This window comes from Coregonus lavaretus (genome assembly GCF_964263955.1).
Source record: "Coregonus lavaretus genome assembly, chromosome: 18".
Classification (NCBI taxonomy): domain Eukaryota; kingdom Metazoa; phylum Chordata; class Actinopteri; order Salmoniformes; family Salmonidae; genus Coregonus; species Coregonus lavaretus.
This window is the reverse complement of record NC_140005.1, coordinates 38,301,630-38,321,407: the sequence shown is the minus strand read 5'-3', so window position 1 is coordinate 38,321,407 and position 19,778 is coordinate 38,301,630. Positions and strand designations below refer to the sequence as shown.

At 45.0% G+C, this 19,778-nt stretch overlaps 1 protein-coding gene across 1 annotated transcript in view; it reads left to right on the top strand.

Moving 5' to 3' along the window:
* Positions 1 to 1,219: 1,219 nt before the first annotated feature.
* The window catches only part of LOC311146003 (alpha-(1,6)-fucosyltransferase-like), a gene marked incomplete at its 5' end in the record, with an annotated part of 77,788 nt that continues 59,229 nt past the window's right edge, over positions 1,220 to 19,778 (top strand). The window contains one exon of the mRNA XM_084182435.1: positions 1,220 to 1,422. Within this exon, the coding sequence (XP_084038561.1) occupies positions 1,220 to 1,422 (203 nt within the window). The remainder of the gene's footprint in view (positions 1,423 to 19,778) is intronic.

The following is a 19,778-nucleotide window of genomic DNA, read 5'->3' as shown; positions in this document are numbered from 1 at the left end:
AATTCATTGAGTCCGCCCATTGATCGCCTCGGCTCAAACCACTGCTACAATCTATAATACATTGTATATGCTCCACACAGAAATCCATAACTAACTAGTCTCTTCTGTATTCAGCCAGCCTGCCAGTCATTTGTAATGAAAGGATAAGTATTCTATGTCCTCTGTAATGAATATAGAATATTCAGCCATATCCATAATCATTCCTGAACCATTCAACTCGTTGTTGGCCTGTGATGTCAAAATGTGAGTGTGTGCGTGTGTGTGATCTTCCTGCCTGCTCTGAGACTGTGTGTGGCTGGGTCCTGGGGGAGGAGTGTGTGTATGTGAGCAGAGCTGTGTTGGGGGAGGGACTTGTCCTCAAATAGAGGGGAGGAGGATACCTCTACACTGACATCCATAAGCTCTTCCACATAACAATGATTTAACCCAGTTTTATTATTAGACAAGGGAACTACCGGTAGCTGCGATTCTATTGTCAGTATTCTCTCTCACAGGCAGTTAGCCGTTGTGCTCTGATCAGTGGTGGATTTTTGTTGCGTTCAGTGGATTTGTGTAGTGTTTTCTTGAATGGTGGTGGGTTTGTGTTAAGTTGAATGGTGGATTTGTGGTGAGTATAGAAGTGGGTTTGTGTTGTGTTCAGTCAGGTTGTTGATGTAATGTTGAGTGGTGTGTCACGTTTGTTTACTGCTGAGTGGTGGGTTTATATAGTGAGGGGCTCCTGACTCTGGTTTATCAGAGAGGAAGAGAGGAAGGGTGGAGGAATAAGATAAGGGCTGCGGTTTCTCTCTGATTTTGTCATTGACTCCCAACCCTACTTCATTGTTTTCTCTTTGAGCAGAGGGAAGTATTCTACAAGGCCACGCCATAGAGACCCAGAGAGACTGAGCCATCTGCCAGTCAGTCAGGACTACAGAGACACAGAGGGTAACACCAGTGAGCTGACCAGACTACCAGACCCCGGCTCAGCACAAGCCCAATCCAGCCTAGACCAGAGAGGACTGGGACATCCTAACTCCCTGGAGGAATCATAGCCATGCATTAACTAACCCCACCAACCCTACCTGAACTGCATCTCACCATCTCCGTCCTCCCCCCCCCCACGCCCTCCGGCATTCTCACCATGCCTCAAGGCCTATTGTGACGGGAGTGCTGCTCACCCCCCATCCCTCACCCCTCCACCCCAGCCCAATAGGCCCCAAAGGCCCCAGAGGGGTGAAAGATGCGCCCATGGGCAGGTTCGTGGCGCTGGATCATGCTGGTGCTCCTGGCTTGGGGCACACTGCTGTTCTACATTGGAGGTCACCTGGTGAGGGACAGCGAGCACCCGGAGAGATCCAGCAGAGAGCTGTCCAAGATCCTGGCCAAGCTGGAGAGACTGAAACAGCAGAATGAGGACCTGAGACGCATGGCTGAGACACTCAGGTGAGACGAGTGGCCGCGAATTAACTAACACAATGAGTTTGGCTTTCTTTACGTTTCTGTCTTTCTCACTCTCGCTCCTTCTCTCTCTGTTTCTGTCTCTTTCTCCTCATCTTTGTCTCTCCATTCTCTGTCCCTCTCACGTTCTGTCTCTCACTTTCTCTCCTCTCTTTCTGTTTCTTCCCTTTTCTCTCTACCTCCTGGATTATGATGTTCTAATTCAAAGTGAGATGTTATGCACCATTACTTCACTACATGCATTCAGATTATCTGACCCAATAATCCCAGGAAGCGTTGGTAATCTGTAATCTTACGTTACTGTACTTAGATAAAATAGTCTTCAGGGTGTCAAGAGTATTTCCTCTGTATCATTATGCATCATTACTTCTCTGACCCATTAATCCAAGCGTTGATCATCTGTGATCTTACATTACTGTTCTTGGTTAGATTCTGTATTCTAATTTGACATGTTTGTATGTTTCTGTAATTGAAATGTATGTGTGTCTATGTCATTTTGTTTTGTTTTATGGTGTGTCTATGTCTGTAAATTGTTACAGTTTGTCTGATATTTGTCTCAAACATTGTTCCCTCCTGCTGCTATCTCGGTTGGACCTGGTCTCTCTTGAAAAATAGATTTATCTCAATGACACTAACCTGGATAAATACATTTAATAAAAAATAAAAATTACACTTTACATTACTGAAGTTCACTTCCTGGTTAGTTGAAGTAGATTTACATCAGAGTACTGCAGTATGTTTCTTCTCTTTTCAGTATTCTCTCTCACAAGCTGTTGTGCTTTGATCAGTGGTGGATTTGTGTAGTGTTTGGTGGATTTGTGTAGTGTTTGGTGGATTTGTGTAGTGTTCTGATGAGACGTGGGTTAAAGTAGTCTTACAGCAGAGTATTTCCTTTCCTCGTTGGTGTCTACAAACCATAACTAAAGCCATGTAATGCCAGTGCCTGTCATGGTAGCTATGGTGTAGTGTAAGATGGCATGTTGTGATACGTGATGGACAGGGTGCCAACATGGACTGATGGGCTGTGTCTAAAGGCCATGAGAAAGCTGTTCTGTTATTGCGCTTGTCAGATGCCATAATACGGCCCTCAAACACTGGCATGCCAATTGATTCAAGCCTGAAGCAACTGTCAGAGTTGTGAACTGATAAGGTCTGTCCTATTTAACGTTTCAAAAGGTTGTTCAAAGTAAAGAAAAAGATGTGCAGAAGTTGTTCTTACAGCGAGCTGATTTGAGACACATTCACAAATGTACGCTCAAACTCATACACTGGCACGCTCACACACACACACAGACATGCACACATTACACACACATCCTCTCTCTCGGTCTCTCTTTTCCTCCCTCTTTCTCTCTCACTCACAAAACGACACGTACATAAGCACGCAGGATTCCATTGTACTTAGCCTGCTCTATTGAAGGAGAGAGAGAGCGTATCTAAGCTAACTGATCTAAGGTCAGTTTTGTGTGCCCCCCTCCCCCTTTGGTTAAGGTTAGGATTGGGGGATGGTAAACTGATCCTAGACCTGATGAGCAGCTCCTACCCAGAGCCAGTAGTAGTAGTGGGGCTTCAGTCAGACATCACTGACCCCTGCTGTCTGTAGTGGTCAGCACTGGCCAATGAGTAGGCCTCGGCTCACAGTGTTAGCATTACTGCAATGTTACTGCAATGTTATGGTCCTTTCTCGAGTCCAAAGGGTTTGAGTATTATTTACAGTGTTAATGGGGTGGAAGTGCAGGGTTGTGTTAACAGTGTTAGTGGGGTAGGGTGTGTAGGGTTGTGTCTACAGTGTTAATGGGGTGGTGTGTGCAGGGTTGTGTCTACAGTGTTAATGGTGTGGGGTGTGCAGGGTTGTGTCTACAATGTTAATGGGGTGGGGTGTGCAGGGTTGTGTCTACAATGTTAATGGGGTGGAAGTGCAGGGTTGTGTTAACAGTGTTAGTGGGGTAGGGTGTGTAGGGTTGTGTCTACAGTGTTAATGGGGTGGGGTGTGCAGGGTTGTGTCTACAATGTTAATGGGGTGGAAGTGCAGGGTTGTGTTAACAGTGTTAGTGGGGTAGGGTGTGTAGGGTTGTGTCTACAGTGTTAATGGTGTGGGGTGTGCAGGGTTGTGTCTACAGTGTTAATGGGGTGGTGTGTGCAGGGTTGTGTCTACAGTGTTAATGGGGTGGTGTGTGCAGGGTTGTGTCTACAGTGTTAATGGGGTGGTGTGTGCAGGGTTGTGTCTACAGTGTTAATGGTGTGGGGTGTGCAGGGTTGTGTCTACAGTGTTAATGGGGTGGTGTCTACTGTGTTAATGGTGTGGGGTGTGCAGGGTTGTGTCTACAGTGTTAATGAGGTGGTGTGTGCAGGGTGGTGTCTACAGTGTTAATGGGGTGGTGTCTACAGTGTTAATGGGGTGGTGTCTACAGTGTTAATGGGGTGGTGTCTAAAGTGTTAATGGGGTGGTGTCTACAGTGTTAATGGGGTGGTGTCTACAGTGTTAATGGGGTGGTGTCTACAGTGTTAATGGGGTGGTGTCTACAGTGTTAATGGGGTGGTGTGCAGGATGAAGGGCCTCTCCTCAGGGTCCAGGCCCTGTGGTAATGGCTGTTCTGGTATGTGTGGAGGCCAGGCAACATAATGAGAAGCAGCCAGCAAGACTGAGTTTGCGTCCTAAATGGCACCTTATTCCCTTGATAGTGCATTACTTTTGACCAGGGCCCTATAAGGCTCTGGTCAAAAGTAGTGCACTATAAAGGGAATATGGTGCCATTTGGGATGCAGGTTGAGACTGCAGCAGTGTCTCTCTGAGGAACTGCAGTAATGAGACTACTGGCTGCACTGCTAACAGAGGTGTCTGAGTAGGACAAAGAGTGTGTGTGTGTGTGTGGTTTTACTATCCTAGCCGGTCCCCACAAGGAATAAGGCTATTTTAGGCATAGGGGTTATGTTTAGGGTTAAAATTAGGGTTATGGTTAGAATTAGGTTTAGGGTTAGGGGTTAGGAAAAATCGGATTTTGAATGGGAATCAATTGTTTGGTCCCCATAAAGATAGTAAAACAAACGTGTTTGTGTGTGTGTGCGTGCATGTGTATATATTTTCACAGTGGGGGTTGGTTTGGTATCTCTTTATTATATATTGACTCAATGGTCAATTTAAAACAGGCTAGCATCCTGAGCAGTTTCACCCCATCTCCTTTAGCTGGGCTGTCAGTCATTCTGACAAGCTCCCTGTGGACACACACTAATGATGAGCTCAGCAGATGGGTTCAGCAGACGTGTGTGTGTGTGTGTGTGTGTGACAGAGTTGGTGAGCACTGCAGGTTAGATTGACCCTTCGCTGGTTGAGTGACAGGGTGATGGATGAGTGGGAGCGAGGGATGAAGGGACGGAGGGATTGAGAGAGGGAGGGAGCTGGTAGAGGGGTATTACACCCCCCATCTATAAAATAAGTATTGTCGACAGTAGGACCTCTAGAGAGAGGAGGAATGTAGAGAGACACTGGGATGACAGCACCAGGCAGAGACAGAGGAGGAGATGTAGAGGCATGTTAACCAATACAGTGGTGTGTGTGTTTACCAGAATGAAGCTCCTATGGGAAATCAAGAGACACTTTTTGCTGACTTCTATAAAAATGGGAACATAAGCAACCTTATCTTCCACACAGACCATCCCCTGGCATGGCACAGTGCTATATTAGCACACTACCCCTCTGTTAAGAGGGAGGGTGTTAGTGATGGGTGGAAACTCAGGATACTAGACAACGAGGACTACGAGTCAGCTAATATCAATCTTTATAAATCTGGAACAGTATTGGTATAGGGCAACCCCAAACAGTTCCAGCTGGACCTTCACCTAAACAAAGAAATAGCTCAGCAGGAAAAGCTCTCCCTTGAGAAAGATACCCCCACCCCGAGCGGGTCAGACCAAACCTCTTCATTAAATAACCCCACAGATGAGCAACCCCAAGCGGAAAGTCAACTTCCCAGCACAGAGTACTACTCCCTCATTGAAATGAAGGATACATTCACCCAGCTGGAGGTAAGGCAGGTGGAGCTGGAACAGCAGGTGATTACACTCCAGTCAACACAGACCCAGACAACAGTCCAGCACAACAACACCCCCTTAACTAGACCTGGAGAGCTGGAGGTGGAGAGAGACATATCTGCACTCTGGACTGTGGTGAGACAACATCAACAGGAGAAAGAGCAGAGCACTAGAGGAGAGGATCAGAGTGCTGGAGGAGAAGATGAGAACGATGATGGGTGACAGAGAACAACCCATTAGAGAGCTGGCCACCCCCGCAGAGAAGCCAGCAGAACAGCCCACCTCAGATCCTGTCCAAAGTCTTGACACCGCAGCAGAACAGTAGCCTCGACATCACAGCCGGACAAACAAATGAAGAACCCCAAGCCCAGGGGATCCCAACCCCTCTGAGCACCCCCCTGTCAGCCACCCTGATAGCCCTCCTGATGACCCCCCCACACCCACTGAGGACATACAAAAGCCCCAAATTGTACTCCTTATGGACTCAAACGGGAAATACAAGAAAATACTTTTTTTCCCAAAGACACAGTGTCTAAACTCTGGTGTCCAAACACCCAGCGCGCCCTAGACCTTCTGTCTGATGACCAACTAGGATCACCCAGCCACATAATAATACACACAGGCACAAACGACCTGAGAACATAGCAGGAAAGGGTGGCCACAGCACTCAAGGGAGTGATAGAAAAAGCTTCTTCTACTTTCCCCAACGCACAATCAATCAATTTTATTTTATATAGCCCTTCGTACATCAGCTAATATCTCGAAGTGCTGTACAGAAACCCAGCCTAAAACCCCAAACAGCTAGTAATGCAGGTGTAGAAGCACGGTGGCTAGGAAAAACTCCCTAGAAAGGCCAAAACCTAGGAAGAAACCTAGAGAGGAACCAGGCTATGAGGGGTGGCCAGTCCTCTTCTGGCTGTGCCGGGTGGAGATTATAACAGAACCATGTCAAGATGTTCAAAAATGTTCATAAGTGACAAGCATGGTCAAATAATAATCAGGAATAAATCTCAGTTGGCTTTTCATAGCCGATCATTAAGAGTTGAAAACAGCAGGTCTGGGACAGGTAGGGGTTCCATAACCGCAGGCAGAACAGTTGAAACTGGAATAGCAGCAAGGCCAGGCGGACTGGGGACAGCAAGGAGTCACCACGGCCGGTAGTCCCGACGTATGGTCCTAGGGCTCAGGTCTCTCAGTTGGCTTTTCATAGCCGATCATTAAGAGTTGAAAACAGCAGGTCTGGGACAGGTAGGGGTTTCGTAACCGCAGGCAGAACAGTTGAAACTGGAATAGCAGCAAGGCCAGGCGGACTGGGGACAGCAAGGTGTCAGCATGCCCGGTAGTCCTGACGTATGGTCCTAGGGCTCAGGTTCTCAGAGAGAAAGAGAGAACGAGAGAATTAGAGAGAGCATACTTAAATTCACACAGGACACTGGATAAGACAGGAGAAGTACTCCAGGTATAACCAACTAACCCCAGCCCCCCGACACATAAACTACTGCAGCATAAATACTGGAGGCTGAGACAGGAGCGGTCCGGAGACACTGTGGCCCCATCCGAAGAAACCCCCGGACAGGGCCAAACAGGAAGGATATAACCCCACCCACTCTGCCAAAGCACAGCCCCCGCACCACTAGAGGGATATCCTCAACCACCAACTTACAATCCTGAGACAAGGCCGAGTATAGCCCACAGAGGTCTCCACCACAGCACAAACCAAGGGGGGGCGCCAACCCAGACAGGAAGATCACGTCAGTAACTCAACCCACTCAAGTGACGCACCCCTCCTAGGGACGGCATGAAAGAGCACCAGCAAGCCAGTGACTCAGCCCCTGTAACAGGGTTAGAGGCAGAGAACCCCAGTGGAGAGAGGGGAACCGGCCTGGCAGAGACAGCAAGGGCTGTTCGTTGCTCCAGAGCCTTTCCGTTCACCTTCACACTCCTGGGCCAGACTACACTCAAACATATGACCTACTGAAGAGATAAGTCTTCAGTAAAGACTTAAAGGTTGAGACCGAGTCTGCGTCTCTCACATGGGTAGGCAGACTGTTCCATAAAAATTGAGATCTATAGGAGAAAGCCCTGCCTCCCGCTGTTTGCTTAGAAATTCTAGGGACAATTAGGAGGCCTGCGTCTTGTGACCGTAGCGTACGTATTGGTATGTACGGCAGGACCAACTCGGAAAGATAGGTAGGAGCAAGCCCATGTAACGCTTTATAGATTAACAGTAAAACCTTGAAATCAGCCCTTGCCTTAACAGGAAGCCAGTGTAGGGAAGCTAGCACTGGAGTAATATGATCAAATTTCTTGGTTCTAGTCAGGATTCTAGCAGCCGTATTTAGCACTAACTGAAGTTTATTTAGTGCTTTATCCGGGTAGCCGGAAAGTAGAGCATTGCAGTAGTCTAACCTAGAAGTAACAAATGCATGGATTAATTTTTCTGCATCATTTTTGGACAGAAAATTTCTGATTTTTGCAATGTTACGTAGATGGAAAAAAGCTGTCCTTGAAACAGTCTTGATATGTTCGTCAAAAGAGAGATCAGGGTCAAGAGTAACGCCGAGGTCCTTCACAGTTTTATTTGAGACGACTTTACAACCATCAAGATGAATTGTCAGATTTAACAGAAGATCTCTTTGTTTCTTGGGACCTAGAACAAGCATCTCTGTTTTGTCCGAGTTTAAAAGTAGAAAGTTTTCAGCCATCCACTTCCTTATGTCTGAAACACAGGCTTCTAGCGAGGGCAATTTTGGGGCTTCACCATGTTTCATTGAAATGTACAGCTGTGTGTCATCCGCATAGCAGTGAAAGTTAACATTATGTTTTCGAATAACATCCCCAAGAGGTAAAATATATAGTGAAAACAATAGTGGTCCTAAAACGGAACCTTGATTACAAGTGGTTATCTCAACCCTGCTACCACGAAAAGACTTCCACCCTGCTACCATACAGCAGGTAAACGCAAGTATTTCCCGTGACTGTGCCTCAAAACCAAATGTCTACCTGGCCCACCACTCCACCCTGGACTTGAACAGCCTTTACGACCAGGTCCACCTATACAAGGCAGCAGTGCCCACCTTCGCCCGGACCCTAAAGGATATCGACCTACACATAGAGGACCCCCGCAGAGAGGACCTACATCCAGACCACAGCACCACCAGCCACATCCACACCCCCACCCCAACCAATTAACACCCTCCCAAGTCAACCATGCCCACACCCCGTTTAGGCCCCCTCAGATCAGACCTATGCCCCTCCTACCCACACCATGCACCCCACTCCCTCAAAGTGGGCTTCAACATGAAAGTCACACATACGCCCAGCCGTGAGCAGGCAAACAGGCCCAAACCCCACTCTTACACTAGCCCAAGCCAATGGCATATACCAGATGCTCAGCAGGCTCTGCTCACAATTACTGGCCTGAGGCCAAACCACACGACCAACAACATTAGACACTTTATGGAACACAAAGCCTTCACAATTTCATCCTGGAATATCCAAGGCCTGAGGTCATCTGCCTTTGGCCTAAAGAGCAGGAACCTGGACTTCACCAAAGAAATACAGACATTGTCATCCTACAAGAAACATGGTATAGAGGAGACAGACCCACTGGTTTCCCTCTAAGTTACAGAGAGCTGGTAGTCCCATCCACCAAACTACCAGGTGTGAAACAGGGAAGGGACTCAGGGCGTATGCTAATTTGGTATAGAGCAGACCTAACTCACTATTAAATTAATCAAAACAGGAACATTTTACATTTGGCTAGAAATTCAAAAGGAAATTATCTCAACAGAGAAACATGTCCTCCTGTGTGCTACCTATATCCCCAACTAGAATCCCCATACTTTAATGAAGACAGCTTCTCCATCCTGGAGGGGGAAATCAATCATTTCCAGACCCAGGGACATATACTAGTCTGTGGCGACCTAAATGCCAGAACTGGACAAGAACCTGACACCCTCAGCACACAGGGGGACAAACACCTACCTGGAGGTGACAGCATTCCCTCCCCCATATGCCCCCCTAGGCACAACTACGACAACATAACCAACAAAAACGAGTCACAACTCCTGCATCTCTGTCGCACGCTGGGTATGTACATAGTCAATGCTAGGCTTCGAGGGGACTCCTATGGCAGGTACACCTATAGCCCATCTCTTGGCAGTAGTACTGTAGACTACTTTATCACTGACCTCAACCCAGAGTCTCTCAGAGCATTCACAGTCAGCCCATTGACACCTCTATCAGACCACAGCAAATATACAGTCTACTTGAACAGAGCAATACTCAATCATGAGGCATCAAAGCTAAAAGAACTGAATAATATTAAGAAATGCTATAGATGGAAGGAAAGTAGTGTCGAAACCTACCAAAAAACAATTAGGCAACAACAAATTCAATCCCTTTTAGACAACTTCCTCGACAAAACGTTCCACTGTAATAGTGAAGGTGTAAACTTTGCAGTAGAAAACCTAAACACTATATTTGACCTCTCAGCTTTCCTATCAAATCTAACAGAAAACCGAAGAAAAGTAAAAACAATGAAAAATGGTTTGATGAAGAATGCAAAAACCTAAGAAAGAAATTGAGAAACCTATCCAACCAAAAACATAGAGACCCAGAAAACCTGAGCCTACGCCTTTACTATGGTGAATCACTAAAACAATACAGAAATACACTACGGAAAAAGAAGGAACAGCATGTCAGAAATCAGCTCAATGTAATTGAAGAATCCATAGACTCCAACCACTTCTGTGAAAATTGGAAAACACTAAACAAACAACAACACAAAGAGCTATCTATCCAAAACGGAGACGTATGGATAAACCACTTCTCCAATCTTTTTGGCCCTATAACAAAGAACAAAACAGCAAAAAAAAAAATACATGATCAAATGCAAATCTTAGAATCAACTATTAAAGACTACCAGAACCCACTGGATTCTCCAATTACATTGAATGAACTACAGGACAAAATACAAACCCTCCAACCCAAAAAGGCCTGTGGTATTGATGGTATCCTCAATGAAATGATAAAATATACAGACCACAAATTCCAATTGGCTACACTTAAACTCTTTAACATCATCCTTAGCTCTGGCATCTTCGGCAATATTTGGAACCAAGGACTGATCACCTCAATCCACAAAAGTGGAGACAAATTTGACCCCAATAACTACCATGGGATATGCGTCAACAGCAACCTTGGGAAAATCCTCTACATTATCATTAACAGCAGACTAGTTCATTTCCTCAGTGAAAACAATGTACTGAGCAAATGTCAAATTGGCTTTTTACCAAATTACCATACGACAGACCATGTATTCACCCTGCACACCCTAATTGACAAACAAAACAAAGTCTTCTCATGCTTTGTTGATTTCAAAAAAGCTTTTGACTGAATTTGGCATGAGTGTCTGCTATACAAATTGATGGAAAGTGGGTTTGGGGGAAAAACATAAGACATTATAAAATCCATGTACACAAACAACAAGTGTGCAGTTAAAATTGGAAAAAAACACACACGTTTCTTTCCACAAGGCCGTGGGGTGAGACAGGGATGCAGTTTAAGCCCCACCCTCTTCAACACATATATCAACAAATTGGCGAGGGCACTAGAACAGTCTGCAGCACCCGGCCTCACCCTACTAGAATCTGAAGTCAAATGTCTACTGTTTGCTGATTATCTGGTGCTTCTGTCACCAACCAAGGAGGGCCTACAGCAGCACCTAGATCTTCTGCACAGTTTCTGTCAGACCTGGGCACTGACAGTAAATCTCAGTAAGACAAAAACAATGGTGTTCCAAAAAAGGTTCAGTTGCCAGGACCACAAATACAAAATTCCATCTAGACACCGTTGCCCTAGAGCGCACAAAAAACTATACATACCTCGGCCTAAACATCAGCGCCACATGTAACTTCCACAAAGCTGTGAACGATCTGAGAGACAAGGCAAGAAGGGCCTTCAATGCCATCAAAAGGAATATAAAATTCGACATACCAATTAGTATCTGGCTAAAAATACTTGAATCAGTTATAGAACCCATTGCCCTTTATGGTTGTGAGGTCTGGGGTCCGCTCACCAACCAAGAATTCACAAAATGGGACAAACACCAGATTGAGACTCTGCATGCAGAATTCTGCAAAAATATCCTCTGTGTACAACGAAAAACACCAAATAATTCATGCAGAGCAGAATTAGGCCGATACCCGCTAATTATCAATATCCAGAAAATAGCTGTTAAATTCTATAACCACTTAAAAGGAAGCGATTCCCAAACCTTCCATAACAAAGCCATCACCTACAGAGAGATTAACTTGGAAAAGAGTCCCCTAAGTAAGCTGGTCCTGGGGCTCTGTTTATAATAATAATAATAATAATATGCCATTTAGCAGACGCTTTTATCCAAAGCGACTTACAGTCATGCGTGCATAAATTTTTGTGTATGGGTGGTCCCGGGGATCGAACCCACTACCTTGGCGTTACAAGCACCGTGCTCTACCAGCTTAGCTACAGAGGACCACAGTACAAACACAAACAGACCCCACAGAGCCCCAGGACAACAACAACAACACAATTAGACCCAACCAAATCACGAGAAAACAAAAAGAGAATTACTTGACACATTGGAAAGAATTAACAAAAAAAACAGAGCAAACTAGAATGCTATTTGGCCCTAAACAGAGAGTACACAGTGGCAGAATACCTGACCACTGTGACTGACCCAAATTTAAGGAAAGCTTTGACTATGTACAGACTCAGTGAGCATAGCCTTGCTATTGAGAAAGGCCACCATAGGCAGACCTGGCTCTCAAGAGAAGAAAGGCTATGTGCACACTGCCCACAAAATGAGGTGGAACCTGAGCTGCACTTCCTAACCTCCTGCCAAATGTATGACCATATTAGAGACACATATTTCCCTCAGATTACAGAGATCCACAAAGATTTTGAAAACAAACCCAATTTTGATAAACTCCCTTATCTACTGGGTGAAATACCATAGTGTGCCATCACAGCAGCAAGATTTGTGACCTGTTGCCACAAGAAAAGGGCAACCAGTGAAGAACAAACACCATTGTAAATACAACCCATATTTATGTTTATTTATTTTCCCATTTGTACTTTAACTATTTGCACATTGTTACAACACTGTATATATACACATAATATGATATTTGAAATGTCTACTGAGTGTAATGTTTACTGTTAATATTTGTTTATTTCACTTTTGTTTACTATCTACTCACTATCATACTGTCCAGGTCTGTGCCCAAACAGTTTGAGCTTCTACTTCTAAAAATCCACCTTTCCAGAAATAAGTCTCTCACTGTTGCCGCTTGCTACAGACCCCCCTCAGCCCCCAGCTGTGCCCTGGACACCATATGTGAATTGATTGCCCCCCATTTATCCTCAGAGTTCGTACTGCTTGGTGACCTAAATTGGGATATGCTTAACACCCCGGCCATCCTACAATCCAAACTAGATGCCCTCAATCTCACACAAATGATCAACGAACCTACCAGGTACAACCCTAAATCCGTAAACATGGGTACCCTCATAGATATCATCCTGACTAACTTACCCTCTAAATACACCTCCGCTGTCTTCAACCAGGATCTCAGCGATCACTGCCTTATTGCCTGCGTCCGTAACGGGTCCGCGGTCAAACGACCACCCCTCATCACTGTCAAACGCTCCCTAAAACACTTTAGCGAGAAGGCCTTTTTAATTGACCTGGCCCAGGTATCCTGGATGGATATCGATCTCATTCCGTCAGTAGAGGATGCCTGGTTGTTCTTTAAAAGTAATTTCCTCTCAATCTTAAATAAACATGCCCCATTCAAAAAATACAGAACTAAGAACAGATAAAGCCCCTGGTTCTCCTCAGACTTGACTGCCCTTGACCAGCACAAAAACATCCTGTGGCGTACTGCATTAGCATCAAATAGCCCCCGCGATATGCTACTTTTCAGGGAAGTTAGGAACCAATATACACAAGCAGTTAGGAAAGCAAAGGCTAGCTTTTTCAAACAGAAATGTGCATCCTGTAGCACTAACTCCAAAAAGTTTTGGGATACTGTAAAGTCCATGGAGAATAAGAGCACCTCCTCCCAGCAGCCCACTGCACTGAGGCTAGGAAACACTATCACCACCGATAAATCTACAATAATCGAGAATTTCAACAAGCATTTTGCTACAGCTGGCCATGCTTTCCACCTGGCTACCACTACCCCGGCCACCAGCTCTGCACCCTCCGCTGCAACTTGCCCATGCCCCCCCCCCACTTCTTCTTCACACAAATTCAGACAGCTGATGTTCTGAAAGAGCTGCAAAATCGGGACCCCTACAAATCATCTGGGCTAGACAATCTGGACCCTTTCTTTCTAAAACTAGCTGCCGAAATTGTCGCAACCCCTATTACTAGCCTGTTCAACCTCTCTTTCGTAACGTCTGAGGTCCCCAGAGATTGGAAAGCTGCCGCGGTCATCCCCCTCTTTAAAGGGGGTGACACTCTAGATCCAAACTGTTACAGACCTATATCCATCCTGCCCTGCCTTTCGAAAGTTTTTGAAAGCCAAGTTAACAAACAGATCACCGACCATTTTGAATCCCACCGTACCTTCTCCGCTATGCAATCCGGTTTTCGAGCTGGTCATGGGTGCACCTCAGCCACGCTCAAGGTCCTAAACGATATTATAACCGCGATCGATAACAGACAGTACTGTGCAGCCGTCTTCATCGACCTGGCCAAGGCTTTCGACTCTGTCAACCACCGCATTCTTATTGGCAGACTAAATAGCCTTGGTTTCTCAAATGACTGCCTCGCCTGGTTCACCAACTACTTCTCAGATAGAGTTCAATGTGTCAAATCGGAGGGCCTGTTGTCTGGACCTATGGCAGTCTCTATGGGGGTGCCACAGGGTTCAATTCTTAGGCCGACTCTTTTCTCTGTGTATATCAATGATGTCGCTCTTGCTGCTGGTGACTCTCAGATCCACCTCTACGCAGACGACACCATTTTGTATACATCTGGCCCTTCATTGGACACTGTGTTAACAAACCTCCAGACGAGCTTCAATGCCATACAACACTCCTTCAGTAGCCTCCAACTGCTCTGAAACACTAGTAAAACTAAATGCATGCTCTTCAATCGAACGCTGCTGGCACCCGCCCACCCGACTAGAATCACTACTCTCGACGGGTCTGACCTAGAGTATGTGGACAACTACAAATACCTAGGTGTCTGGTTAGACTGTAAACTCTCCTTCCAGACTCACATTAAGAATCTCCAATCCATTGATTTTGACAAATACAAAACACTTTGTGGAACCCAGTGATATTTATCCCAAAATAAATCCACAATAATTGCCTGTATCTTAGCCAGAAGGCCAGATGGTGGCTCTAAAACTGACAACCGATGCCACAGTGCAGAGGCAATCACATTGTTAACTATAATAGTGCGCCCCCTATATGACATACGAGATAACAACCAACGCCATCTCCTCATCCTCCCTTCCACCATTTCAACCACCCCAATCCAATTTTTTTCCATTGTCCCCTCATCTCCTAGGTACACTCCAATATACTTAAAACCTCCCTTACACCATTCCAGCCCCCCTGGCAAAGCCATGATCCCTCCAGACCATTCTCCAATCTGTAAAGCACAACTTTTTTCCCAATTTACCTTTGGAGAGGATATTCCCTTAAAACGATCAACCATTACTCTCAAACTATCCACCTCCGCTTGATTTTTCACTAAAACAACTACATCATCAGCATAGGCTGAGAGACGAATAGGAGGAATATCCTCTGAAAAGGTACACCCCTTCAATGCGACTTCTAATGCTATTTAGTAGTGGCTCTATAGCAATGGCATATAACATTCCCGACAAAGAGCATCCCTGCCTAATACCTCTACACACTTTAAAAGGAGCACTCAAACCACCGTTAACTTTCAATACACTTTCAATGTCACCATATATCACCTTTATCATGGCAATAAAACCAGAGCTGAACCCAAACGCCTCAAAAGTGTGCCATAAGTATTGATGTTCCCCTCGGTCAAATACCTTTTCCTGATCAATTGAAATTAGACCAGCATCCAACACAAAAGCCCTAGAGACCTCCAAAAAATCACGAATCAGAGAAATGATATCCCCTATCTGCCTGACGGGAACACAGTAGGACTGGTCCGTATGTATGATTTGCCCCATCACCTCCCTCCGTCTGTTGGACAAAGCCTTTGACAGGATCTTATAATCAGTGCACAATAAAGCCACCGGCCTCCAGTTCTTCACCTCCCTAGGGTCACACTTTTTGGGCAGTAGGGTGAGGACAGCCCTTCTGCAGCTTATTGGTAGTAACCCTCCGGTTAAACTATCATTAACTACTGCTAGCCAATCCTCTCCCAACATAGCCCAAAAAGACTTAAAAAAGTCAACGGGAAGCCCATCAATGCCCAGTGCCCTTCCATTTTCCATGTATTTTAATGCAGTGTATAACTCCTGCAAAGACAATGGTTGCTCTAGCTCAACCTGAGCTTCTGCAGCCACCTGTGGGAGCCCATCAAGGAACTGCTGTGTCACTGTTTTATCCTCTTTGTACTCACACTTGTAGAGCTCAGCATAGAACTCTACTGCCCTCTTTCTAATTTCACTAGGGCTAGTGAGCTCCTGTCCAACAGCTGATTTGAGACAATTAATACTTTTTCTTTGTCCATTCTTTTTCTCTAAACCAAAGAAAAATTTGGATGAGGCATCCATTTCAGAGATTCCCTGAAACGTACTTCTCACCAATGCCCCCTGTGCTCTGATACCCAGCAGGTCTGCCAATGCAGCTTTTTTCCTCTTGAGGGCCTGAGTATGGCCTCGATCTCCTGTGGTCTCAACCAACGTCATGAGTTCCACTATTTCAGTCTCTAGGGCTTTCATTGATCTGATGATATCCTTGGTGACATTCCTCGTGTATTGATTACAGAATTGTTGAATCTGGATTTTCCCTATATCCCACCACTGTTGAAGGGATACAAAACTGGCCTTTTGAGACCTCCACCTCTCCCAGAAAAAACTAAAACATTTCCTGAAGTGAGCATCACTCAATAAAGTTTTTGGGTTTTACATCGTTAATGAACACCACCTCTGTTATTAAACAATGATCAGAAAATCCCACTGGGGTTATCACACTTGAAATACAGACCTGAGATTGATGCTCAAAACAATAAAACCTATCTAACCTGGCCATAGAGATGGTGTTTTCTCTCAAATGCGCCCAGGTGTACTGTCTCGTGCCTCCATGTTGACTCCGCCAAATATCACACAGTTCATATGTTACAATGAGGCGTTTTAAAAAAGTCCTTGAGGCTATATGAGGTTCTTTGTGATTTCTATCTAAATCACTGACTGTGCAGTTAAAATCCCCAGCAATAAATAAATAATATTCATTATTACATTTCTCAATGGTATTTGATAATGTCTCTAAAAAATATACCCTCTCAACTGCCACCACTGGGGCATATACATTTATCAGACACATAGTGATGTTTTCATACCTTGCTCTAACTTTTAATAACCTCCCCTCAACTACCTCTTCAACCTCATATGACAAAGGCAAAAACCCTTTTGAGAACAAGATGGCCACACCCCCACTTTTTGAGTTTTTATGACTACACACCACTGTCCCCCCACCCACTCCTGTTGCCACATAACTTCATTTTCCAAATTACTATGCGTTTCTTGTATAACATTTATGTCACTTCCATTTCCCCTAATTAACTCATACACTATGGCTCTTTTTTTAACGTCTCTTGCCCCATTTACGTTTAAAGAAGAAATCTTAAAACTGCTCATGGATGGAAAAAAATACAGAGGAAGACACAGAAACCACATCTCTTTACAGAGTTAAGGCTGTGACTGAACTCTTTGACATTTTCTTGTCAAACCTCCCCCTGTTATTTTTGACATCAGAAACTTTGCTGATTCATTAAACAATTCACTTTCAGGGAAAAAATATGTTACATTATAATCCTGCATATATTTCTTCCCTTTTGTCAACTTCAGAAATTGACGTACTTTCTCAATCCCATACCTCCCTTCCACCCCATTTATCTCAGTATTTTGTTGTGACGCATCAGATGACTCACTCTCGCTATCCTCCCCAGAAGAAAACTCCACCATCTCTACAATCTGTTTATCTTCAACTGATTTATCAATCTCTACCTTCCTCTTGGAATTAGACCCTTCACCACCCCTTGCATTCTTCTTCTTACTCCTCTGTACTTTGAAAACAGCTGCTTCCTTTTCCATTATTTCAATCTCCTCTTGACCTCCAATTTAATTTTCCAGCACCACCTCAGCAGCGGCAGTCGCAATCTCACCGACTTTTTCCCCTCCTTCTTTGTTCTGATCTACCACAATTGCCCCCGTATCCACACTGCCTTCCTCTCCTACTTTTCCTACCACATCTGCCCACCTTCTCCCTTCCCCTGCACCCTTAGCATGTTCATCCCTTCGCGGTGGTGCATTAGCTGCACCAGCACTAGAGCTGCTACCAGAATCTGCACGCTCATTCTCGGGACAATTACGCACCAAATGCCCCTCTCTTCCACAGCCAAAGCATTTCATTGATTAAGTAGAAGGTGAGAAGACATAATCAAATCCATCAATCTTAAAACTGAATGTTAAATTCAGTTCATCAATGTCCTTTTTTAAAATCATATGCACTTGTCTCCTATGAGACACGACATGTTTCAGCAACGGAGATTTGCATCCAAAAATAACCTTCTTTATTGTAGATGCAATTTGACCATGACGAGATAACTCTCGCTCCAACACTTCATCTCTAACAAATGGTGGCACGTTAGAAAGTATACGTTTCTTCGCTGGATTCATAAGCGGAAATACCGGCGTCTGTGTCTCCCGCAACACAACACCACTCTCAACTATCTTATTCACCTTTTCAATGGAATCTAAAAATATCACTACAGCGCTATTCATCCTTGAGGCTGATTTACTGCTATCATACCCAATGATAGCACCCACTGCCAAGCTACATTCTTCCACTGAACACCCGGCCGCAGCAGGAATCTTTACTCCATGTCGCCGACTAAGTTTTTCAAACTCCAAACTTCCGCGAGTGGCCATTGCAACCAGCCTCACACGCTGGTTGTGCCCTTGCGAAAACCAATCTCAACGATCCCACCACCCCTATACGTGCTTAGTGATAGTTAGACAAGATAACCTTAAAACAACTAATCTAATCAATATATACAGTGGGGAGAACAAGTATTTGATACACTGCCGATTTTGCAGGTTTTCCTACTTACAGAGCATGTAGAGGTCTGTAATTTTTATCATAGGTACACTTCAACTGTGAGAGACGGAATCTAAAACAAAAATCCAGAAAATCACATTGTATGATTTTTAAGTAATTCATTTGCATTTTATTGCATGACATAAGTATTTGATCACCTACCAACCAGTAAGAATTCCGGCTCTCACAGCCCTGTTAGTTTTTCTTTAAGAAGCCCTCCTGTTCTCCACTCATTACCTGTATTAACTGCACCTGTTTGAACTCGTTACCTGTATAAAAGACACCTGTCCACACACTCAATCAAACAGACTCCAACCTCTCCACAATGGCCAAGACCAGAGAGCTGTGTAAGGACATCAGGGATAAAATTGTAGACCTGCACAAGGCTGGGATGGGCTACAGGACAATAGGCAAGCAGCTTGGTGAGAAGGCAACAACTGTTGGCGCAATTATTAGAAAATGGAAGAAGTTCAAGATGATGGCCAATCACCCTCGGTCTGGGGCTCCATGCAAGATCTCACCTCGTGGGGCATCAATGATCATGAGGAAGGTGAGGGATCAGCCCAGAACTACACGGCAGGACCTGGTCAATGATCTGAAGAGAGCTGGGACCACAGTCTCAAAGAAAACCATTAGTAACACACTACGTCGTCATGGATTAAAATCCTGCAGCGCACGCAAGGTCCCCTTGCTCAAGCCAGCGCATGTCCAGGCCTGTCTGAAGTTTGCCAATGACCATCTGGATGATCCAGAGGAGGAATGGGAGAAGGTCATGTGGTCTGATGAGACAAAAATAGAGCTTTTTGGTCTAAACTCCACTTGCCGTGTTTGCAGGAAGAAGAAGGATGAGTACAACCCCAAGAACACCATCCCAACCGTGAAGCATGGAGGTGGAAACATCATTCTTTGGGGATGCTTTTCTGCAAAGGGGACAGGACGACTGCACCGTATTGAGGGGAGGATGGATGGGGCCATGTATCGCGAGATCTTGGCCAATAACCTCC